Source organism: Halichoerus grypus, chromosome 8 (genome assembly GCF_964656455.1).
Source record: "Halichoerus grypus chromosome 8, mHalGry1.hap1.1, whole genome shotgun sequence".
In the NCBI taxonomy this organism is placed as follows: domain Eukaryota; kingdom Metazoa; phylum Chordata; class Mammalia; order Carnivora; family Phocidae; genus Halichoerus; species Halichoerus grypus.
This window is the reverse complement of record NC_135719.1, coordinates 127396927-127417607: the sequence shown is the minus strand read 5'-3', so window position 1 is coordinate 127417607 and position 20681 is coordinate 127396927. Positions and strand designations below refer to the sequence as shown.

General features: G+C 39.3%; 2 protein-coding genes and 1 pseudogene across 3 annotated transcripts in view; 2 read left to right on the top strand and 1 right to left on the bottom strand.

Annotated features, from left to right (window-relative positions):
* TMED8 (transmembrane p24 trafficking protein family member 8) overlaps positions 1 to 20681 on the top strand; it is a 42007-nt gene that overhangs the window by 8762 nt on the left and 12564 nt on the right. Inside the window, exon 2 of the mRNA XM_036084338.2 lies at positions 15917 to 15998. Coding sequence (XP_035940231.1) covers positions 15917 to 15998 — 82 coding nt within the window. The remainder of the gene's footprint in view (positions 1 to 15916; positions 15999 to 20681) is intronic.
* LOC118530721 (large ribosomal subunit protein eL37-like) lies at positions 1485 to 18181 on the bottom strand. Of its 2 annotated transcripts, XM_036084339.2 has the most exons (3): positions 18104 to 18181; positions 2774 to 2992; positions 1485 to 1847 (listed from the first exon to the last, which is right to left on the bottom strand). In XM_036084339.2, the coding sequence occupies exon 3, from the start codon at positions 1824 to 1826 to the stop codon at positions 1518 to 1520; it is 309 nt and encodes a 102-aa protein (XP_035940232.1). In that variant the 5' UTR covers positions 1827 to 1847; positions 2774 to 2992; positions 18104 to 18181; the 3' UTR covers positions 1485 to 1517. The 2 variants fall into 2 exon arrangements, with proteins under 2 accessions (XP_035940232.1, XP_077910141.1); XM_078054015.1 differs by lacking the exon at positions 18104 to 18181 and having other exon boundaries at positions 2774 to 3064.
* On the top strand, positions 3157 to 4368 carry LOC118530718 (glyceraldehyde-3-phosphate dehydrogenase pseudogene; annotated as a pseudogene).

Sequence of the window (20681 nt, the reverse complement as noted above, 5' to 3'; positions counted from 1 at the left end):
AAAAGCAAAGTAAAGAGAAAAGTAGCCAGAGAAAAATTACAGTTTGTCTTCAGAGAAATAGTAATTGGACTGACAGCTGACTTCTGCACAGAGCAGTACAAGCGAGATCGTCTTTAGAATACTGAAAGAAATACCAATATAGAATTCTTTTTTCAGGAAAACAGTCTTTAAGAATGAAGGTTAAAGATATTTTCAGACAGTCAAAAGCAGGATTTGTCACCTGAAGACTGGCACTTAAGGAATAAATTCTTCAGGTAGAATCAAAATGATCTCAGATGAAAGGAAAATCAGTTTCATCTCACTCATTAACATAGATGCAAAAAGTCATGAACAGAATGTTAGCAGACTAAATCCAGGAATATATATGACCAAGTTGGGTTTTTTCAGGAATGCAAGGTGGTTTTAACATTCTTTAAAAGTCAGTGTAAATCACCATTTTAATATACTAGTGGATAAAAATGATCAGTTTAATAGATGCAGAGAAAGTGCTTGATAAAATTCAACCTCCATTTATGATTCAAAACTCATAGCAAAGTAGGAATAAAAGAAAACTTCCTTAATTAGAAAAAGCATATCTACAAAAAACCTATAACCAGCATCAAACTTAACGGTGAGATTTGAAAGTTTTCTTCTTGAGATCGGGAATAAGACAAGGGAGCCCACTCTCACCACTTAATATTCATCATTTTATTGGATATTCTAGCTAATACAGTCAGGCAAGAAAAAGAATATATGAAAATTAGAAAAGAATCCTGTTAAATCTATTGTTTGCCGATGATGACTATATACATGGAAAATCCAGAAGAATCTATAGATCAGTTATTAGAACTAATAAGTTTGGCCACATTGCTGGGTACAGAGCCAATATGCAAAATTTCATTATGTTTATATACAAGCTTACCTTAGAGATATTGCAGGTTCAGTTCTAGACCACTGCAATAAAGCAAATACTGCAATAAAGCAAGTGAAGTGAAATTCTTTGGTTTCTCAGTGCATATAAAAGTGATGTTTACACTATATTGTAGTCTTTTAAATGTGCAATGGCAGTATGTCTAAAAAAAGTATAATACCTTAAAAAATATTGCTAAAAAATGTTAACCGTCATTTGGGCTTTCAGCAGAGGTGTGTTCACTGATGATAGATCACTATAACAAATGTAATAATAATAATGAAAAAGTTTGAAATATTGCAAGAATTATCAAGTGTGACACAGACATGAAGTGAGCAAATGCTGTTGGAAAAGTGGCGCTGACAGACTTGCTTGATGCAGGGTTGGCACAGACCTTCAGTTTGTCAAAAATGCAATACCTGCAAAGGGCAACAGAGTGAAGCACAATAAAATGAAGTGCGCCTATACCAGCAATGAAGTTAAAAGATATATGAAAATATTATTTACCATAGAGTAAAGAAAGTTCAAATACCTAGGAATAAATCCCACAAAATATATGCAAAGTCTTTGTGCAGAAGATTATAATACATTATTATTATTTTTAAAAACCAGAACATTTATTGTGTGATTAATTGTTGAAATCCTTAGGAAGAACTGGGTGCTGAACAGCTGCCCTCTTGGGTTTAGGTGATGTTCCTTCATGGAATCCAGGCCTGAATCTGGGGTATACAATTTTTAGCTTCCTCATTTGACCAGCCCCAGTGGTATTTTGTCTTTTAGCCTTGGCACTCCAGTTATACTTTCTCTTCCTCTTGGCAGGATAGCACATTTGCCCACAGGTCGACTTCCAAAGGTGGTAGGCCTTAGAACCACAGTGGTGGCACAATGTGCACGTCTTATTGCAACACTTTCCAGATGATGCTGTCCCCTTTGTCATCTTGTTTCTGTGGCCAAAACCCTATAGTTATTGAAAGAAATGAAAGAATAAATAAATGGAAAGATATATTCTTAGATTGAAAGACTCAATATTGTAAAGTGTCAGTTCTCCCCAACTTGATATATAAATAAAATAATCCCAGTAATAATCCCAGCAGGGTTTTGCTGGAGTTTTTGCATGGAAATTTGACAAGCTGGTTCTAAAAAATATGTAGAGGAATGAAAGGCCATAAATAGCATATATAAAAATACTTGAGTGAATAAAAACAAGTTGGAAACATTTGCTCTATTAGGTGTCAAGATTTAGTCTAAAGCTTTTATGGAATAGTCTAATAGGCCCTAGGAATAGAATAAAATCCTAGAAACAAAATCTTTGATTTGCAATAAAGATTGTACTGTAGAGCAGTGAGGAAAGAATGGTAAATATTGCTGGGACTACTGAATAGCCCAAGAGAAAGGAAAGAAGGGGAAGAAAAGAAACTTGATCCTTACCTCACACACCATACACACAAAAAATCAATTCTAGTTGGATTGCATACCAACATGTTAAAGGCAATACAATAAGCTCCTAAAAGATAATCTAGGAGAATATATTGACCTCAGTGTAGGGGAAGACATCTCAAATAGGACATACAAATGGCTAAAAAGGAAAAGAGTGATAAATTTTGACAAATTAAAATGAAGAACTTTGCATCACCAAAGGACACCATTAAAAGAGTGAAAAGGTAGGTCACAGAGTAGAAGCAGGTATTTGTAACACATGTAATTAACAAAAGGTTTGTATTTAGAACTGCTATAAGTAATAAAAATACAATCCAGCTTTCAGCTTTTGGCCCAGAGGTGGCCAAGGTGCAACTTTCTTTGGCTGTCCTTAACCCGGTTCATCTGACATCAGCTGCCTGCACCGTGCTGCCTAAATTCAACCCCAGTGAAATAAAAATCATTTACCTGAAGTGTACCAATGGGGAAGTTGGTGCTCTGTCTGCCCAGGCCCCCAAGATTGGCCTCTTGAGTCTTTCTTCCAAAAAGGGTAATGGTGACCTAGCCAAGCAACTGGTGATTGGAAAGGGTCTGAGGATTACAGTGAAGATGGCCATTCAGGACAGACAGGTCCAAATTGAGGTGGTACTTTCTGCCTCTGCCCTCATTATCAAAGCCCTCAAGGAACTGCCAAGATACAGAAAGAAGCAGAAAAATATTAAGTACAATGGAAATACCAGTTTTGATGAGATTGTTGACATTGCTGGGCAGATGGGACACCCATCTTTAGTTAGAGAACTCTCTGGAACCGTTAAAGAGACCCTAGGGACTGGCTCTCTGCTCCTCCCCATTCGACAGACAGCCGCATATTCTGGTGCAGTGCCAGCTGCGTCCCCGAGACACGATGGTGAAGGTTGGAGTGAACGGATTTGGCCGTATTGGGCACCTGGTCACCAGGGCTGCTTTTAACTCTGGCAAGGTGGATATTGTCGCCATCAATGACCCCTTCATTGACCTCAACTACATGGTCTACATGTTCCAGTATGATTCCACCCATGGCAAATTCCACGGCACAGTCAAGGCTGAGAACGGGAAGCTTGTCATCAATGGAAAGTCCATCTCCATCTTCCAGGAGCGAGATCCCGCCAACATCAAATGGGGTGATGCTGGTGCTGAGTATGTTGTGGAGTCCACTGGGGTCTTTACCACCATGGAGAAGGCTGGGGCTCACTTGAAGGGCGGGGCCAAGAGGGTCATCATCTCTGCTCCCTCTGCCAATACCCCCATGTTCGTGATAGGTGTGAACCATGAGAAGTATGACAACTCTCTCAAGATTGTCAGCAATGCCTCCTGTACCACCAACTGCTTGGCTCCTGTGGCCAAGGTCATCCATGACAACTTCGGCATCGTGGAGGGACTCATGACCACTGTCCATGCCATCACTGCCACCCAGAAGACTGTGGACGGCCCCTCTGGGAAGCTGTGGCGCGACGGCCAAGGGGCTGCCCAGAACATCATCCCTGCTTCCACTGGCGCTGCCAAGGCTGTGGGCAAGGTCATCCCTGAGCTGAATGGGAAGCTCACTGGCATGGCCTTCCGTGTCCCCACCCCCAATGTGTCCATCATGGATCTGACATGCTGCCTGGAGAAAGCTGCCAAATACAACATCAAGAAGGTGGTGAAGCAGGCGTCAGAGGGCCCCCTCAAGGGCATCCTGGGGTACACTGAGGACCGGGTTGTCTCCTGCGACTTTAACAGTGACACCCACTCCTCCACTTTCCATGCCGGGGCTGGCATTGCTCTCAACGACCACTTTGTCAAGCTCATTTCCTGGTATGACAATGAATTTGGCTACAGCAACCGGGTGGTGGACCTTATGGTCCACATGGCCTCCAAGGAGTAAGAGCCCCCTGGACCACCAGCCCCAGGGAGAGCAAAAGGAAGAGAGAGGCCCTCAGCTGCTGGGGAGTCCCTGCCCCAACTTATCCCCCAAAACACTGAGAATCTCCCAACCTCCACCATTTCCATCCCAGACCCCCTGAAGAAGGGGAGGGGCTTGGGGAGCCCTACCTTGTCATGTGCCATCAATAAAGTATACTGTACCCAGTCAAAAAAAAAAAAAAAAAGAGAGACCCTAGGGACTGCCATACTGTGGGCTGTGATGTTGAAGGCTGCCACCCTCATGACATCATAGATGACATCAACAGTGGTACAGTGGAATGCCCAGCTATTGAGGGCTACAAAGGAAAATACTTCAATAAAGGATCATTTGATTTAAAAAAAAAAAAGACACTCCAACCGTAAAATAGGCAAGAGACTTGAATAGGTATTTTATAAAAGGATTTCCAAATGGTCAAGAAACATTAAGTCATCAGTGATATGCAAACCAAAAGCATACACCAGTCAGAATGGCCCAAATAAAAACTAATATGACCAAGTATTGGAAAGGGTACAGAGTAATAGGAATGTTCCTCAATACCAGCAGGAGTGCATATTTGGTACAACCCCTTTGGAAAATAGTTTGGCATTGTCTACCAATGTTTATCATTTCTATGACTCAACCATTCCATTCCTAGGTTTATATACAAAATAAATGCGTGCGCATGTGTACCAAGAGACATGAACAAAAATACTCATAGCAGCATCATTCATAATAGCCAAAAACTAGAAAGAACCCAAATTTCATCAATGGTATATTGATAAATTATGGTATATTCATGGAATATTATATAGCAATGAAAACGAATAAGCTTACCTACAACAACATAGTTGAGTCTTTCAAACATAATGTTGAGTGAAAGAAGCTAGTCTTAAAATATTCTGCATTATTTCTCTTTATATAGAATTCAGGCAGAATAAAGCAACACTATTTAGGAATGCATATTTAGGTGGCCCAAGTATAAAGAAAAGCAAGAAAATTATTCCCTAAGTTAGGACAATGGTTATGGAGGAAGGGAACAAGTAATGATTGGGAGGGTCATTAATGGGGCTTGTAAAGTGCTGGGAATGATCTGTTTCTTGGCCTAGGTAGTAGTTTATATAGGTGTTTGCTTTGTGATAATTTATTGAGCTGCACATTTTTGTGTACTTTTCTGTGTGTTATATTTCACAATAAAGATTTGAAGAGGAGTCAGTGTGTAATATAGTTATTAAGAGAGCTAACTTTGGACTTGGACTGCCTGTTTGTTGGCCATCTTGGGCAAGTTACTTGATTTTGCTGAGCTTCAATTTCTTGAATGATAAAAAAGTAATGGTAGTATCAACCTCAATGGTTATGCAATTCAGGGAGATTCAGTGAGGAATCAAAAAGATGATGCTTACAAAATGCTTAGAAAGTAATTGACATGTACAGTAAGGATCACTAAGGAACACTGGGTCTTGGCTGTAATAATAAAGATGATCAGAACAAAGATAGGATATCTAACTATTTTAAGTTCAGATTTTTGGATCCAAGCAAATGCTATCCAGGTCTTTTGCTCAGAGTTCTTGATTACAAGCAATAGAAATTAATTTTGGCTGCCTTAAGCAGAAAATGGATTATTGGAAGAATATAGGAGGCTCACCACATTGTTGGAAAGCTGAAGAGTAGGCTGGTCCAGAGGCTAAGCAGCAAGAACAATTTGGTGAGGGCTCTCTGGCTGCCGCTAGATGCATTCTCTCCCTCCTTTGTGCCACTGCTATTTCCAGTTCTTGGTGGGGATCCCTAACTTCCTGTATTTGGAAAAAGAAGGGTCTTCCATTCTGACTTCTTGTGTACTGTTTACAAAGTCAGTCCCCTCCAGGAGAAGGTTGAGTATTTGAAAGCCAAAAGATCCACAGGTGACTACTACATCCAGGGTCCTGAAAGAACCTGCGATTATAATTGTGTGCTATCTTTGAGGACTGTCAGGGACTAGAAATGAACCTCTGTATCAATTTCCAAAGGGGAAAAGAGGTTAGAATCCAGAATCTGTAGACCATTAAACTTGAAGCAGCTTCTCAGCAAAGTTCTAGAATATGTCACAAATGGTTTGTGAACATTTAGTAAGGAAATAAGCGTGGCCAGCATGGGCATCCTAAAAACAAATTTGACCACCTAATGATTTTCTAATCAAGTCCTCTCTACTCTGTCTCAGATATCACTACTAGGTCCTCATTATCTCTCATGTGAACTTTGCCAAGGTCTCCTGTCTGATCCGGTGAGATCCACCTTACCATCAGCTGCTATAGAATCCTACCCAAAAATACAAATTTGACCATGTCATTTCCTAGCTTAAACTTAAGCTTAAAATTCTTGATCACCTGTGGGATAGAGGTCCTTCTCAGTCTTCCCTGCTGGACTGAAAGCTTCATGAGGGCCAGAACTGTGTCTGCTTTAGTGCATCATCTCCAGAATCTAGTGTGGAGCCAGGCACTTGTTAGGGATTCGTGAAGTATTGAGTTGAATTGATGGGATTTGTGTCTCTTGGCTCAGGTCTCTGCACACACTGAACTTGCTATACACACTGAACAGCCGTGGTGTTTTGTTTATTTTACTAATGTTTATTCTTTTTATTTCTGTGAAGCGCTTCTAAATATTTCCTTTAAATTTTTTTGTGTACAATACAGTATTGTTAATTATTGGCACAATATTGTACGGCACATCTCTAGAACTTACTCATCCTATATAATTTAGACTTTATACCCATTGATTAGCAACTCTACATTTTCCTCTCCCTGTAGGCCCTGACAAACATCATTCTATTCTCTGATTTTATGGGTTTGACTATTTTAGATACCTCCATAAGTGGAATTGTGCAGTATTTGTCCTTCTGTGACTGGCTTATTTCACTTGGAATAATGTTCTCAAGGTTCATCCATGTTACCACATGTTGCAGGATTTCCTTCTCTTAAAAAATATAATATTCCATTGTATGTATCTACCACATTTTCTTTATCCATTCATCTGTCAGTGGACAGTTAGGTTGTTATCACATCTTGGCTATTGTGACTCGTGCTACGCTGAAATATTGGAGTGCTAATATCTCTTTGAGATCCTGATTTAAATTCTTTTGGATTAATACCTGGAAATGGGATTGGTAGATGATATGGTAATTCTATTTTTAATTTTTTGAGGAATCTTTATACCGTTTTCCATAGTGGCTACACCATTTTGCATTCTCATGTAGGTGCAAGGGTTCCAATTTCTACACATCCTCTGTAATACTTATCTGTTGTTGTTGTTTTGATAATAGCCATCCTAACAGTGTAAGATGATATCTCATTTTTGTGGTTTTGATTTGCATTTCCTGATGACTAGTAATGTTGAACATATTTTCGTATACTTCTTGGCCATTTGGATGTCTTCTTTGGAGAAATGGATATTCCAGTCTTAAGCCCATTTTTAAATCGGGTTATTGGATTGTTTTGCTATTGAGTTATAGGAGTTTTAAATTTATTTTGGAAATTAACCTCTTTTCAGATAAATGGCAAATATTTTTTCTCACTTCACAGGTTGTCTTTTCCTCTGTTGATTGTTTCCTTTGCTATGCAGAAGCTTTTCTGTTTGATGTAGTCCCACTTGTCTATTTTTGTTTTTGTTACATGTGCTTTTGGTGTCATATCCATAAAATCATGAAGCTTTGTTGTGAGACCAATGTCATGAAGCTTTTCCCCTACATTTTTTTCTAGGAGCTTTATAGTTTAAGTCTCATGTTTTTAATCCATTTTGAGTTTATTTTTGTATGGTGTGAAATAAGGGTCCAATTTCATTCTTTTGCATGTGGATATCCAGTTTTTCCAACACAGTTTGTTGAAGAGACTATCCTTTCCCCATTGTGTATTGTTGGTACCCTTTTCGAAGATCAGTTGATCATATATGTATAGATAGATTTCTAGACTCTTACTCTGTTTCATTGGTCTATAGGTCTGTCTTTATGCCATACTCTTAATTTTTGTAACTTTGTAATATATTTTGAAACCAGGAGGTATGATATCTCCAGTTTTGTTTATCTTTCTTTCCTTTTTTTTTTTTTTTAAAGATTTTATTTATTTGAGAGAGAGGGAGAGGGAGAGAGCACAAGTGGGGGGTGGGTGCAGAGAGAGAAGCAGCCTCCCCGCTGAGCAGAGAGCCCACATGGAGCTCAATTCCAGGACCCTGAGATCATGACCTGAGCTGAAGGCAGACACTTAACCGATTGAGCCACCCAGGCACCCCTAATATGGACATTTTAACAGTCTGAAGCTCCAGTCTATGAACATGGGATGTCATTCCATTTTTTTGTGTCTTCATTAATTTTTTCATCATTGTTCTATAGTTATGCCATGGTGTTTTTTTGTGTGTGTTCTTTTGCTCATTGAATCCTCTCTACCTACAATGCCCTTTTTCAATGCCCTTGCCTGTGGGCAAGTCCTACTTGTTCTTTAAGATAGCATAATTGCCATATCTTTCAGGAAAAGTCCTTTGATCACCTTTCTTCCCTAAATTAAATACCCCCTATGTTCCTGTGATATCAAGGGCATAATTCTTTTCTAAATAATAACACATTTGTATTACAATTGTCTGTTTATGAGTTTCTCTTCCTCTGTAGATTGAGCTCTTTAAGGGCACAAGTCATGTCTAATTTAACTGTATTCCCAGGATGGAATATGGTGCTTGGCACGTAGCAGGGACCTAGTAAAGGTCTGTTGAATGTATTAGGCAAAGCCATTAACTCATGGTTCCCGTTTTAAAATTTAGTTTAATGTAATTTATTTGAGAGAGAGAGAGAGAACGAGTGTGGAGTGGGAGGGGCGGAGGGAGAATGAGAAGCAGATTCCCCGTTTAAGCAGGATGCCTGATGTGGAGCTCAGTCTCAGGACCCTGAGATTATGACCTGAGCCGAAGGTAGACACTTAACCCGTTGAGCCACCCAGGCACCTCTCATGGTTCCCTTTTTGATGTGGTTGCTGTGTATACCTTTTCTCATCAGAAAGAACCGGGACTCCTTAGAGAAATGGCTGGGGCAGAGCATTTATAAGATGAGCTTGGAACTTTTGCTATAAGCCAGACTACTCGGACACAGGAGCCAACTCTGAAGAGCTCCCAATGGCCAAAACTAGGAAAACTTGAAACACATAAAATATGTTAAAAACTGCTTGTTTCTAACAATACTTTACAAAACCTCCAAATCATTATATGGAGATTGCTATGATTCTAACTTAGTATTCTGACAATTAGGGAAGACTCAATTTTTTATCCTGCCTTTCTTTTATGAGTAATACTTCAGAGTAACCAAATGGTTGATGGGAAGGAGATTTTTTTTTTAATAGAAGAATTCTAACTCATAAATGTAGAAGGTGCTAGAATTATGAAAATCTTTTTCTAGTCTCTAATGAAATGATGGATCTATTTTAGACAGTGATCATGAATGGCTACTAAAGCCATTAGGTGAAATAAGGCTGAAAACATGAACCCACTCACCAATCTTTATGTCATTAAAGTTGTGACAAGCATATATTTTGTGCTTCCTGATGTGATGCAATGGGAACTTCATGTGCCATGTCTGGAGTAGTCCTGTGAGATCAAAACTGAACCTGAATCTAAATCTCTAGGTCAACACCATCCAAAATAATTTTCTTTGATGATGAAAATGTTTCTGTGCTGTCCAGTACCCACTAGCAACCTGTGGCTATTGCGTGCTTGAAATGTGGCTAATAAGACCAGGAGACTGAATTTTAATTTTTATTTAATTTTAATTAATTTAAATTGAGCTACAGGCTAATGGCTACTGTATTAGCACAGCTCTAGATCTAAGATCAATTTACAGGTAATTACAGTGAATAGAAGAATCATGAAATCATGAAAATTCAGTCAGCCAAATTCAGAATGTGGGAAAATCTGCAGGTCATATGACTTTTCATTTCAACAGATATATTTTATGAAAAACAATGGGGTGAGGAATGATATAGATTAAGAGACCTAAGACACACATAAACTAAATCTAGTGTGTGAACCTTATTTGGATCCTGATTTCAAACAAACTGGCTGTTAGAAAAAAATCTGAGACAATTGGAGGCATTTGAATGTGGATTGCGTATTAAATGATGTTAAGGAATTGCCAATTTTGTAGGAACGATAATGGTACCATACCTATGTTGAAAGTCTTTTTCTTTAGAGATGTGTTCTAAATGAATATAATGATGTCTTCGCTTTGCTTTAAATAATCCACTGTGTGTGTGGTGGTGGGGCAGGAAGGTAGGGGACAAAAGAAACAAGATGTAGAATGTTGTTGAGAAGATAATGAGTACATGAATCTCTGTTCCACTGTTCTCTAATTTTGTGCGTATTTAAATTTTTCTAAAATAAAGTTTTAACTAACTAGAATTTAAATAAAAATTTGAAAAAGAAAATAGAGAAGTTTTTACAAAGCAGTAATTAATATACCTAAAATATATAAAGAATGACAAGGGAATAATTTACTCAGAATTCAGAATATGGGGAGATATGATTGGGAAGGGGCATTAGAGAGGACTTCTAATGTATGAATACTTACCTCATTACTGACTAAGTAGGGATTGGTATTAACATTTTTAGCTTTGTGTCTCCTTTTCATGCCATCTTTTATATGTATGATATATTTTACAATAAAAAGTAGAAAGAAAGAAAGCTTACTGTTAGGACATAAAGAAATCTTACAGAATCCAATTGCAGGAAGCACGGACGTTATGGGAATTAGAAAGTGGTCAGGTAGATTTTCTGTGTCTCTTTTCCTCTTGGACCCCAAAGTCCCTTGTTTCTACTTCTCTTTCATGAATGATCATTTTCCTATCTCTAACAGTTGTCTTCAATGCTTAGTCATCTGCTTCTACTTGGCCTGTGAAGGTTTTTCCCAAATGGCATTTCCGTCCCTTACCTGAGGCTCTTCACAGTCTGTTTTGGCCTGTGGTACCAACCCCAGATTTTGGGGGGAAGAGAATTGGACTGACTTTTGGGCATATGTTCACTCAAAACCAATAAGCATGGCTAGCATAGTAGACATTGGTCACAGGGACTGCCCCTTCAAGGCTGTGGACAGGGGAGGTTCTTAAGAAAGGGTTGTAGATCAGGGAAATACAAATCAAAACCACAATGAGATACCACCTCACACCAGTCAGAATGGCTAAAATTAACAAGTCCGGAAACAACAGATGTTGGCGAAGATGCAGAGAATGGGGAACCCTCTTACACTGTTGATGGGAATGCGAGCTGGTGCAGCCACTCTGGAAAACAGTATGGAGGTTCCTCAAAAAGTTGAAAATAGAGCTACCCTACGACCCAGCAATTGCACTACTGGGTATTTACCCCAAAGATAACAAATGTAGTGATCCGAAGGGACATGTGCACCCCAATGTTTATAGCAGCAATGTCCACAATAGCCAAACTATGGAAAGAGCCTAGATGTTCATTGACAGATGAATGGATAAAGAAGATGTGGTACATATATATATATATACACAATGGAATATCATGCAGCCATCAAAAAAAATGAAATCTTGCCATTTGCAACGACGTGGATGGAACTAGAGGGTATTATGCTAAGCAAAATAAGTCAATCAGAGAAAGACAATTATCATATGATCTCACTGATATGCAGAATTTGAGAAACAAATTCAGAGGAAGAGAGGAAAAAATGAAACAAGATGAAACCAGAGAGGAAGAAAAGCCATGAGAGATTCTTAATCTCAGGAAACAAACTGAGGGTTGCTGGAGTGGTGGGGGGTGGGAAGGATGGGGTGGTTGTGTGATAGACATTGGGGAGGGTATGTGCTATGGTGAGTGCTGTGAATTGTGTAAGACTGTTGAATCACAGACCTGTGCCCCTGAAACAAATCATACATTATATGTTAATAAAAAAAAGAAAGGGTATAGACATCTCTAATACAATATCATCATCTCTGACAGTGAAAGATTTGAAACAAACTCCAGCTCTAACAATAGAGACTTGAGGATTGGTTAAAGAAATTTTAGTATAGATTATTGGATAATATACAGTCATTTAAAATTATGATATAGTACCATTTCTATTGACTCTGAAAAATGAATAATGTTCAGTAACATTTCGTGCATGTCCTTTCAGAAATATAAACACAAAATATATATATATGGGGACTCCTGGTGGCTCAGTCGTTAAGCGTCTGCCTTCGGCTCAGGTCATGATCCCAGGGTCCTGGGTTCAAGCCCCGCATCGGGCTCCCTGCTCCGCGGGAAGCCTGCTTCTCCCTCTCCTACTCCCCCACTTGTGTTCCCTCTCTCGCTATGTCTCTCTCTGTCAAATAAATAAATAAAATCTTCATTAAAAAAAAGAAATATATATGTGTGTGTTTGTGTGTGTATAGATTTGAGCCCTAGAATGAGTGGAAACTCTGAAACATTAATGGAATAATTAATGAAAAGCTGTATGTTAGAGAAGCTTGAGCTAGTGGGTATTATAGTCCCAACTGGTCAACTCATGTTACAGTATTTTCCAGTAGAACCTATGGTCTTCGTGCTCCACACAAAATTAATGACTGGAGATAGGGGGCAAAATATATAAACATATAGATGTATATACATCTGTCTCCCTCTCTCTCTCTCTCTCTCTCTATATATATATATACACACATACGTATGTATGTGTATATTTATAAAATATAAATATATTTCTGAAAGGATATGCACCAAAATGTTAACAAAGATTATCTTTGGCTAATGGGATTGTGGTTGGTTATATTGTTTTTTGTTTCTTTTTGCTCATTTTTCTACATTGAATAATGGATTATTTGTATATTAAAGTCTGGAAGGGTAAACGTAAATGTTTTCTTATCTGTATTTAATTTGTTCTACAGTGAGTAAAGCATGCATTAGTATAATTTTAAAAAGTTAATTTGAAATAAATAATATAGATATGCAAAGCCCTGCATTAAAGTTAAAAAGTCAATTATTTTCCAAAAATGTTTCAAAAATAGAGCACAGGTGAGACTGGGCTTAGAGTAAGTTTATTTTTATATGCCCTGGAGATCTTGATTCACTTATTTAGGCTAACAGGGTAAATCTGCAGTTAAAAAAATCTAGTGCCAAACCAAGAAACCAAGAAACAGTCTCTTAACTATAGAGAACAAACTGATGGTTACCAGAGGGGAGGTGGGCGGGTAGGGGATGGGTTAAATAGGTGATGGGGATTAAGGAGCGCGCTTGTGATGAGCACTGGGTGATTTGTGGAAGTGTTGAATCACTATATTGTACACCTGAAACTAATATTACATTGTATGTTAACTAACTAGAATTTAAATAAAAACTTAAGAAAAAAGAAAATATAAGGAAACAAACACAAAATCTAGTGCTCAGAGTATTATATCAAGAAATATTGTGTCCTTTTAAGAGTTTATAGTCTCATGTACTCTGCGTGGATTAGAACACATCTGAAGAAGTTGTCCATTTTAGCTCCTTACTTCAAATGGAACAAAGAGGGACAACAAAAGGAGGCCAGAGGTCAGAGGTCACCTGAGGGATGATTGAGAGAACTGGAGATGGTCAGCCTGTGGAGGAACTTGCAGGAAAGTTGATAGCAGGCTATAAATATTTGAAAGGATATTGTGGGGAGGGATTGAAGAGCAGAGGTTATTAGGAAGCAGATTCTACTTAGGTCAACATAGGGAAGAACTTCGTGTTTTCATTATCTCTTGGTGAAAGGGCCTCTTCACCAAGTAGCAGAGACTGGGGGAACATCTCACAATTGTCTGAGACTCAGTTCCTTTGTTGGGAGGTGTAAAGAAAGCTTAGTCCTGAGTTTCTCCTTCACTCTCACACGACTCCCACTCACAGCACTTCTGACAGCAGATCTGGGTTTCTCCCCCTCACACCAAGCAATTCTGTGACACCGCCTGGGTGTCCTACAATTTAACTGAATTATGGAGATAGTGTCAGACCCCACAGGTTAAGGGCTTCATCCCATGAGACTGTCAGCCCCCTTCCCCCCCGCGCAACTTCAGATGCCAGTCTCAAGTAGTAGGTCCCGGGTTACCCACAACTGCTGTCTGACTTGACTATAAATTGAAGTTTCCCATGACCTCCCCCTTCCTTGGATTTGATGATTTGCTAGAGCAGCTCAGAGAACTCAGGGAAATACTTATATTTACCAGTTTATTAAAGGATATGAGAAAGGATACAGATGAATAGTCAGATGAAAAGACACAGAGGGAAAGGTCTGGGAGGGTCCTAAAGTGCCGGAGTTTCTGTCCCCTTGGAGTTGGGGTACATCCCCCTCCCAGTATATGGATGTGTTCACCAACCTAGAAGCTCTCCAAACCCTGTACTTTGGGGATTTTTATGGAGGTTTTATCACATCAGTGTGATCAATCATTAACTTCATTTCCAGCCCCACTCCCCTCTCTGGAGAATGGGGGTTGGGGCTAACAATTCCAAGCCTCTGAGCATGGCTTGGTCTTTCTGGTGAGCAGCCCCCATCCAGGAGCCCACTCAGAGTCACCTCTTTGGAACAAAAGACACTTCTATCACCAGAGAAGATCCAAGGGATTTAGGAACTCTGTGTCAGGAACCAGAGTCAAAGAATAAAACATGCTCATAGTGCTCTTTTCACTTAGGAAATCATCAGGATTTTCAGAATTCTGTGCCAGGAACTGGGGGCAGAGACTAATGTATATATTTTCTATTATGTCACAAGAGGAAAATTGGGTGGCATAAGCTCTAAGGTCTTTCTACTTATGAGAGTGTGAGTTGATAAAAAATAATCTTTTCACATATAAAAGAAGTGAGACTAGATTTAAGTTGGATCACAAATATTTGCCCATCATTTGCACTTTTATGTTGCTACCAAACTCTGACATTTGCAGTATTTGCGGTTTACTTCATTTAGATTGTATTTTGTACTGAGAAGTGGACTTTGGGCTTCAGTTTCTTGTGGTCTTAACTAGAGGAGGTTAAGCCAGGGCCTGTCTAAATACACTAAACCATATGCTTTTCTGAATGCTCAAGGAAAGGCTATATCAATAAACCATAAAACTTAGTAGCACCTGAGGGTTAGGAGCATGACTGCCTGGGTTTGAATCCTGTCTCTGTGCCTTAGTGTCTTTACCTGCCAAATGGCAAAAATACCAGCCATAGGCTTGTTGTGAGCTTGGGAACATGGCCTTCATTATGCATTTCACCTATATACTCTGTGAAGCTACCTACCAGTTCTCCAATAAGTCACTGGTGAATGAGTGAGTGAAAGAAATTACAAAAATCCTTTCCCCTAGCTACAGTGACGTGAGCTTACTGAATGTAGAGGCGACACTCCATCCTGTGATGCTGAATTCCAGTGCATTTCATCCTAAATCTCACTCGGCCTTCTATGTTTTGCCTAATTTAACCATATGCTTCCTGAGAAATGTGATCCTTGAATTAGAATGAATTTTGTAGGGGCTTGTTTTGGAAAGGAACGTATTTTTTTCATGAATGGGGTATGCTGGTCTGAGAATACTTCGGTGTGAGGACTTGAATAATTAATGCACTAGACCTCTCAGAAGTGGATGCCCAGAATATTTTTGGAAAGAGAAAGTTGGTTGAAACTGCCAGATTGTTTTTTTTCAAGATACAAGATAATTATGATTGTGTTGCCTCTCAAACATTGAATTTTTCTTTCCATGATTTTCTAGAGAATGAAGATCTAGAAAACACCAACGTCACCTCTGCAGTGCCTTCGGCCTCTGATCCAGAACCCCATTCCTCACCTTACAGGTAGGGGCAGCAACTGGTTGGCTCCTAGACGCTTATCTTCTGAGATAAGGAATTGATGAAAAGCGTGGACAGCGACTTTAAGGGGGAGGACAAGTTGGAGTGAAGAGTATAGATGATTTGGTCATTAGCCCTTAAGTGTGCTTAGGGGCAATGTGAGATCTCTTTCAGGTGATGAAATTTTCTTTTCTCTCAGAGAACAAAACTGTAACAAATAGTGTAGTGTCTTCTTCTGAAGCCCAGGTTGAAATGTTAAAACATTAGACATGGATGGATCCCAGGTGGACTTTGAAGAGAATGTCTGTTTGCTTTTTACCCATAAGATGCACATACACACACACAAACACACTTTTGGAGGGTTTTTTTTTTTAAGTCTAATTTTTAGATTAAACCATTATGATGACCTTCAGATTGTTATTCTTAATTTCCTGCTCCATCCATTTCATCTACCTACTGTCATTGATACCATAGTGCAGAAAGGGAAGAGTTGTACTGAGCTCTGGAATAAGTGGAAACATGAAACATTAATGGAATAATTAACAAAAACCTGTATTTTGGAGTAATAGATAATAATGGAGTTAATAGATATTATAGTCCAACTGATCTTGTGGCACAATATTGTCCAGTAGAACTAGTGTGGTCTCCATGCCTCACACAAAGTTGGTGGCTGGGGGAAGAGAGGAATGTCAAGATATTTAAACAATATGTTATTTCTTTTAAAAAATTTTTTTAAATTTTATTTTAAATTCTATGCCCAATGTGGGCCTTGAACTCACGACACTGAGATTAAGAGTCGTATGCACTACTGACAGCCAGCCAGGTGCCCCCAATCTGTTATTTCTTCAGTAGAAGTTCTTTCTTCTTACCTTTATATATGGAATAAAACTTTTTTTCCCCCAGAATTCAGATGATGGAAGATAATGATTAATGTAATAATAATACAGTTGGTGATATATAGCCATACTTTATTGAATTTTTCTCCGTAATAATGATAATAAAATAGTTAACTTTTTACAGAATATTTCTATTTGCTCAATACTGTACTAGGTGTTAAAATGTATTATATCATGTAATCCTCCTAACAGCCCTACTGAAATAGGTTTCTTTTTTTTTTTTTACGATGAGGAAAACAAAACAGTGAATTGAAAAATTTCCCAAGTTTATGGAGCTTTAGGTTTGTTCTACTCTAAAGCTTGTTCCCATGAGTCACATTGGAAGGGTTTTGAGTTCCATGCTTAGACTTACTAGGTTATTTATATAACAGTCCTTTTAGAAGACAAAGCCTCCCCAAGGCTTTGATGATTTGAGACAATTCTTGTCCTCATCAAATCCCAGGAGAGGAGCTCCTTTCCGTCTTCCTGCCATCACCCTTTTTCTGTACATGGTGATTTGAAGGATATTTGGGAGATGGCTTTTGGCACAGAACTGATTTTTCCTCCTAAGAGTAAATAAAGTTTTTGAGCGAAGAATGTACAACATTCTTAGAAAAAAGGAGATTTAATGTTAAAGCTTTGTTTCTAAAATCTAGTGTGTGACGAAAGAAATCCAGCCCAGATGACACCTGAAGTGTAGTGTTTATGTTTTGTATATGTTAGAACTGGAAGGGCACAACTGTCTCTCTTTGCCAGTGAGGCTAGCCCGGCTGGCCAGGCTCTCCCCTCCCTTGGGATGCCCTCCCTACCCTGGGTCAGCACACACCAGAAGGCTTACAGTGGGAGTTTTTCCTTTTCGTGGTTTATCACTGGCATCAAGTGATTTGCAATTTGTCTTTCCCAAAACACCCTTCATTGATTCTTCAGAGCGTAAAATGCTAATGTGAATATTAAATTTATGTGGCTGTTGCGTGTCCTGTTTAGAATTGTTTTTTAATAAGCAGAACCATATTTGTGCAAAGTAGCATGCACAAAGGCAAAGAAGAGCTTTTAGATGCATACACAGTAAGGTCAGGCTAATGATCAGATTCACTGTTGTAGTCTCACATGCCAGTACTGCTCTTTTGCTCCCAAACAAAAATTAACTTACTCATTTGTTTATTCAACAAATATTTGGGGGCCATCTCCTGTTTATTCATTCAACAGTTATTTGTTGAGTGCCTGCTTGCTACTTACCTGGCGGTGTTCTAGGCAATGAAGATACCACAAATGAACAAGCAATCCAAGTTCCCGGTCTCATGGAGTTTACATTCTAGTGGGAGGGCAGACAGAAAGCAAGTATACATCCTATTTCATAGACTCTTAAGTTGCCATGAACTGTAAGAGGTACTGTTATTTTATGAACTACCAAGAAAGGGAAAATGCCCAAGGTAGAGAGTCTAATAAGAGACACCCCCCCCACACACACACACCATGGGGCTAGGATACCAAAAGCCTAAACCTTCAGTAAAAAGTTAAGAAAAAGTCCCTCCACACAGAAGGATTGCAAGGAACCTTGAATGTCTCCACCTTGGCACTGTGTAAGAGGTGGAAAAAATATCTCCCCTGAGAATATGAACCACGAGTCTGTAGATACCAGTTTGTGGTCTAAATTCACTCTGCCAGTGTGATCTAAACAAAACCCTCACACAGAACTTATTTCAGGTCATCTCAGTTGGAAGCCCTCGTGAGTACTGGCAGGAGCAAACGCAGATCTGGAGAAGGACTTCGTGTCAGTCCAGGCCCTAGGCAGTTGTAAGACACTACTAATTTTTAGGACATCCTCCATTTTGTTTGTATTAAAATCTGAAAACAAATCTACATCTTGAAATCAACAAAATATGGTACATAATATGTTGGGCAGTGGTGAGTGCAGTGAAGACGAGTGAACAGGGTAAGGGTGTAAAGACTGATGGGGCTAGGGTGGGGTGAGCGATTTCACCTACCGACCTCTGGGGAGCCTCTCTAGAAGGGACGGCTGAGCACAAGCCTGAAGGTAGGAAGCCCTCAGGGAACTGATGGAAGAATGTTAGGCTGAGGTGAGAGCAGGTGCGAAACCCTTGAGTGGGAGAGGGCTTGAGTGTTCGAGGATTCTCAGAGGTTCGAGAGGCCATTGTGGCTGCAGCAGACCAGGCGAGATGACATGACACCATTCTAGGGGATGAGGGTCCACGTGACAGGCCTGGCGTAGATGCTGCGCATACCGGGAGTGAGACCCGTCCCTGCCATCAGGCTCATCTTCTAATAGAGGAGACAGATCAGGATAAATGGTGTCAAGAAACAAAAGTGGACTGTAATTTCTGGGCCTAAGAGAATAAATAGGCTTATAGCCTAGACTAATCTGCATTTTACACAGGATTACCGAGCAAACGCATAAAGTCAACAGCATCCCACACCTCTGATTTTTATAGTGACTGCCTCTTGTTTGTTCTGAGGGAGGTTGGAGTGACTTGGATAGCCCAAAAGGTGGCTTTATTTTATCTGAAAAAGAGGTAATTTGTAAGCGAGGAGTGATTTTTCTTGTTTATGGTAAAAAAAGAAGAAAGAGAGAAAGAAGCTAATAAATACCAAAAGAAGTCCTCTGTTACCGCATGTTGTCTATGGTACTGTTTTCTTGTCATTTACTCAGCTTTCCTGGGGAAGCAATGCTTGAAAGCAGTGATTCTCAAACCTTTACACAATTCAAAGTTATTGAGAACCCCAAAGAATTTTTTCTGTGGGTTGTATCTATCAATGTTTACTATATTAGAAATTAAAACTGAAAAATTAAAAATTAGTTGTTGATTAATTTAAAAATGAAAATAGTGACTTCATGGCATGTTAATGTAAATAATATGTTTTTAATGGAAAACAACTATTTTCCAAAGCAGAAATAATTTAGTGAGGAGACAGATGTTGTAACTCTCTTTCATGTCTGGCTTCACAAAGTAGATTCTCACATCTGCTTCTGTGTTCATTCTGTTGTGAGATCACATGTCATGTACTGGAAAACTCTAATGTAGACTCTTGAGAAGATGAAAATGAAAAAAGGCGATCATATCTTAGAATTATTATACAAAAGTCTTCAGAGCCCCAGCGGTCCCTGCATCATACTCTGATAACTTCTCCTCTAAAGAATCCATGCCACCTGTTGTTGGCAACAGATTTCCAAGAGGCCTGGGGTATGGTGCTACCGCCCTGGCTCCTCACTCACTTGCTGGTCTCTCCAGAAGCCAGGGGAAAGGAAAGAGAGCAGCAAGGATTCCCTTGCTTTCTCAAAAGTAACTAGATACAATAGAATATTATGCAGCCATCAAAAAAAATGAAATCTTGCCATTTGCAAGGAGGTGGATGGAACTAGAGGGTATTATGCTAAGCAAAATAAGTCAATCAGAGAAAGACAATTATATGATCTCACTGGTATGAGGAATTTGAGAAACAAGACAGAGGATCTTAGGGGAAGGGAGGGAAAAATGAAACAAGACGAAACCAGAGAGGGAGACAAGCAATGAGAGACTCTTAATCTCGGGAAATAAACTGAGGGTTGCTGGAGTGGAGAGGGGGTGGGAGGAATGGGGGTGGCTGGGTGATGGACATTGGGGAGGGTATGTGCTATGGTGAGCACTGTGAATTGTGTAAGACTGATGAATCACAGACCTGTACCTCTGAAACAAGTAATACATTATATATTAATTTTAAAAACAGTGACTATTCAAATGCTTGCGTTTTAAGTCATTGGGATAATAGATTAGTGTGCTTTAAAAAGGGAAGAAAGCGTTGACCTTTTATTACCCAG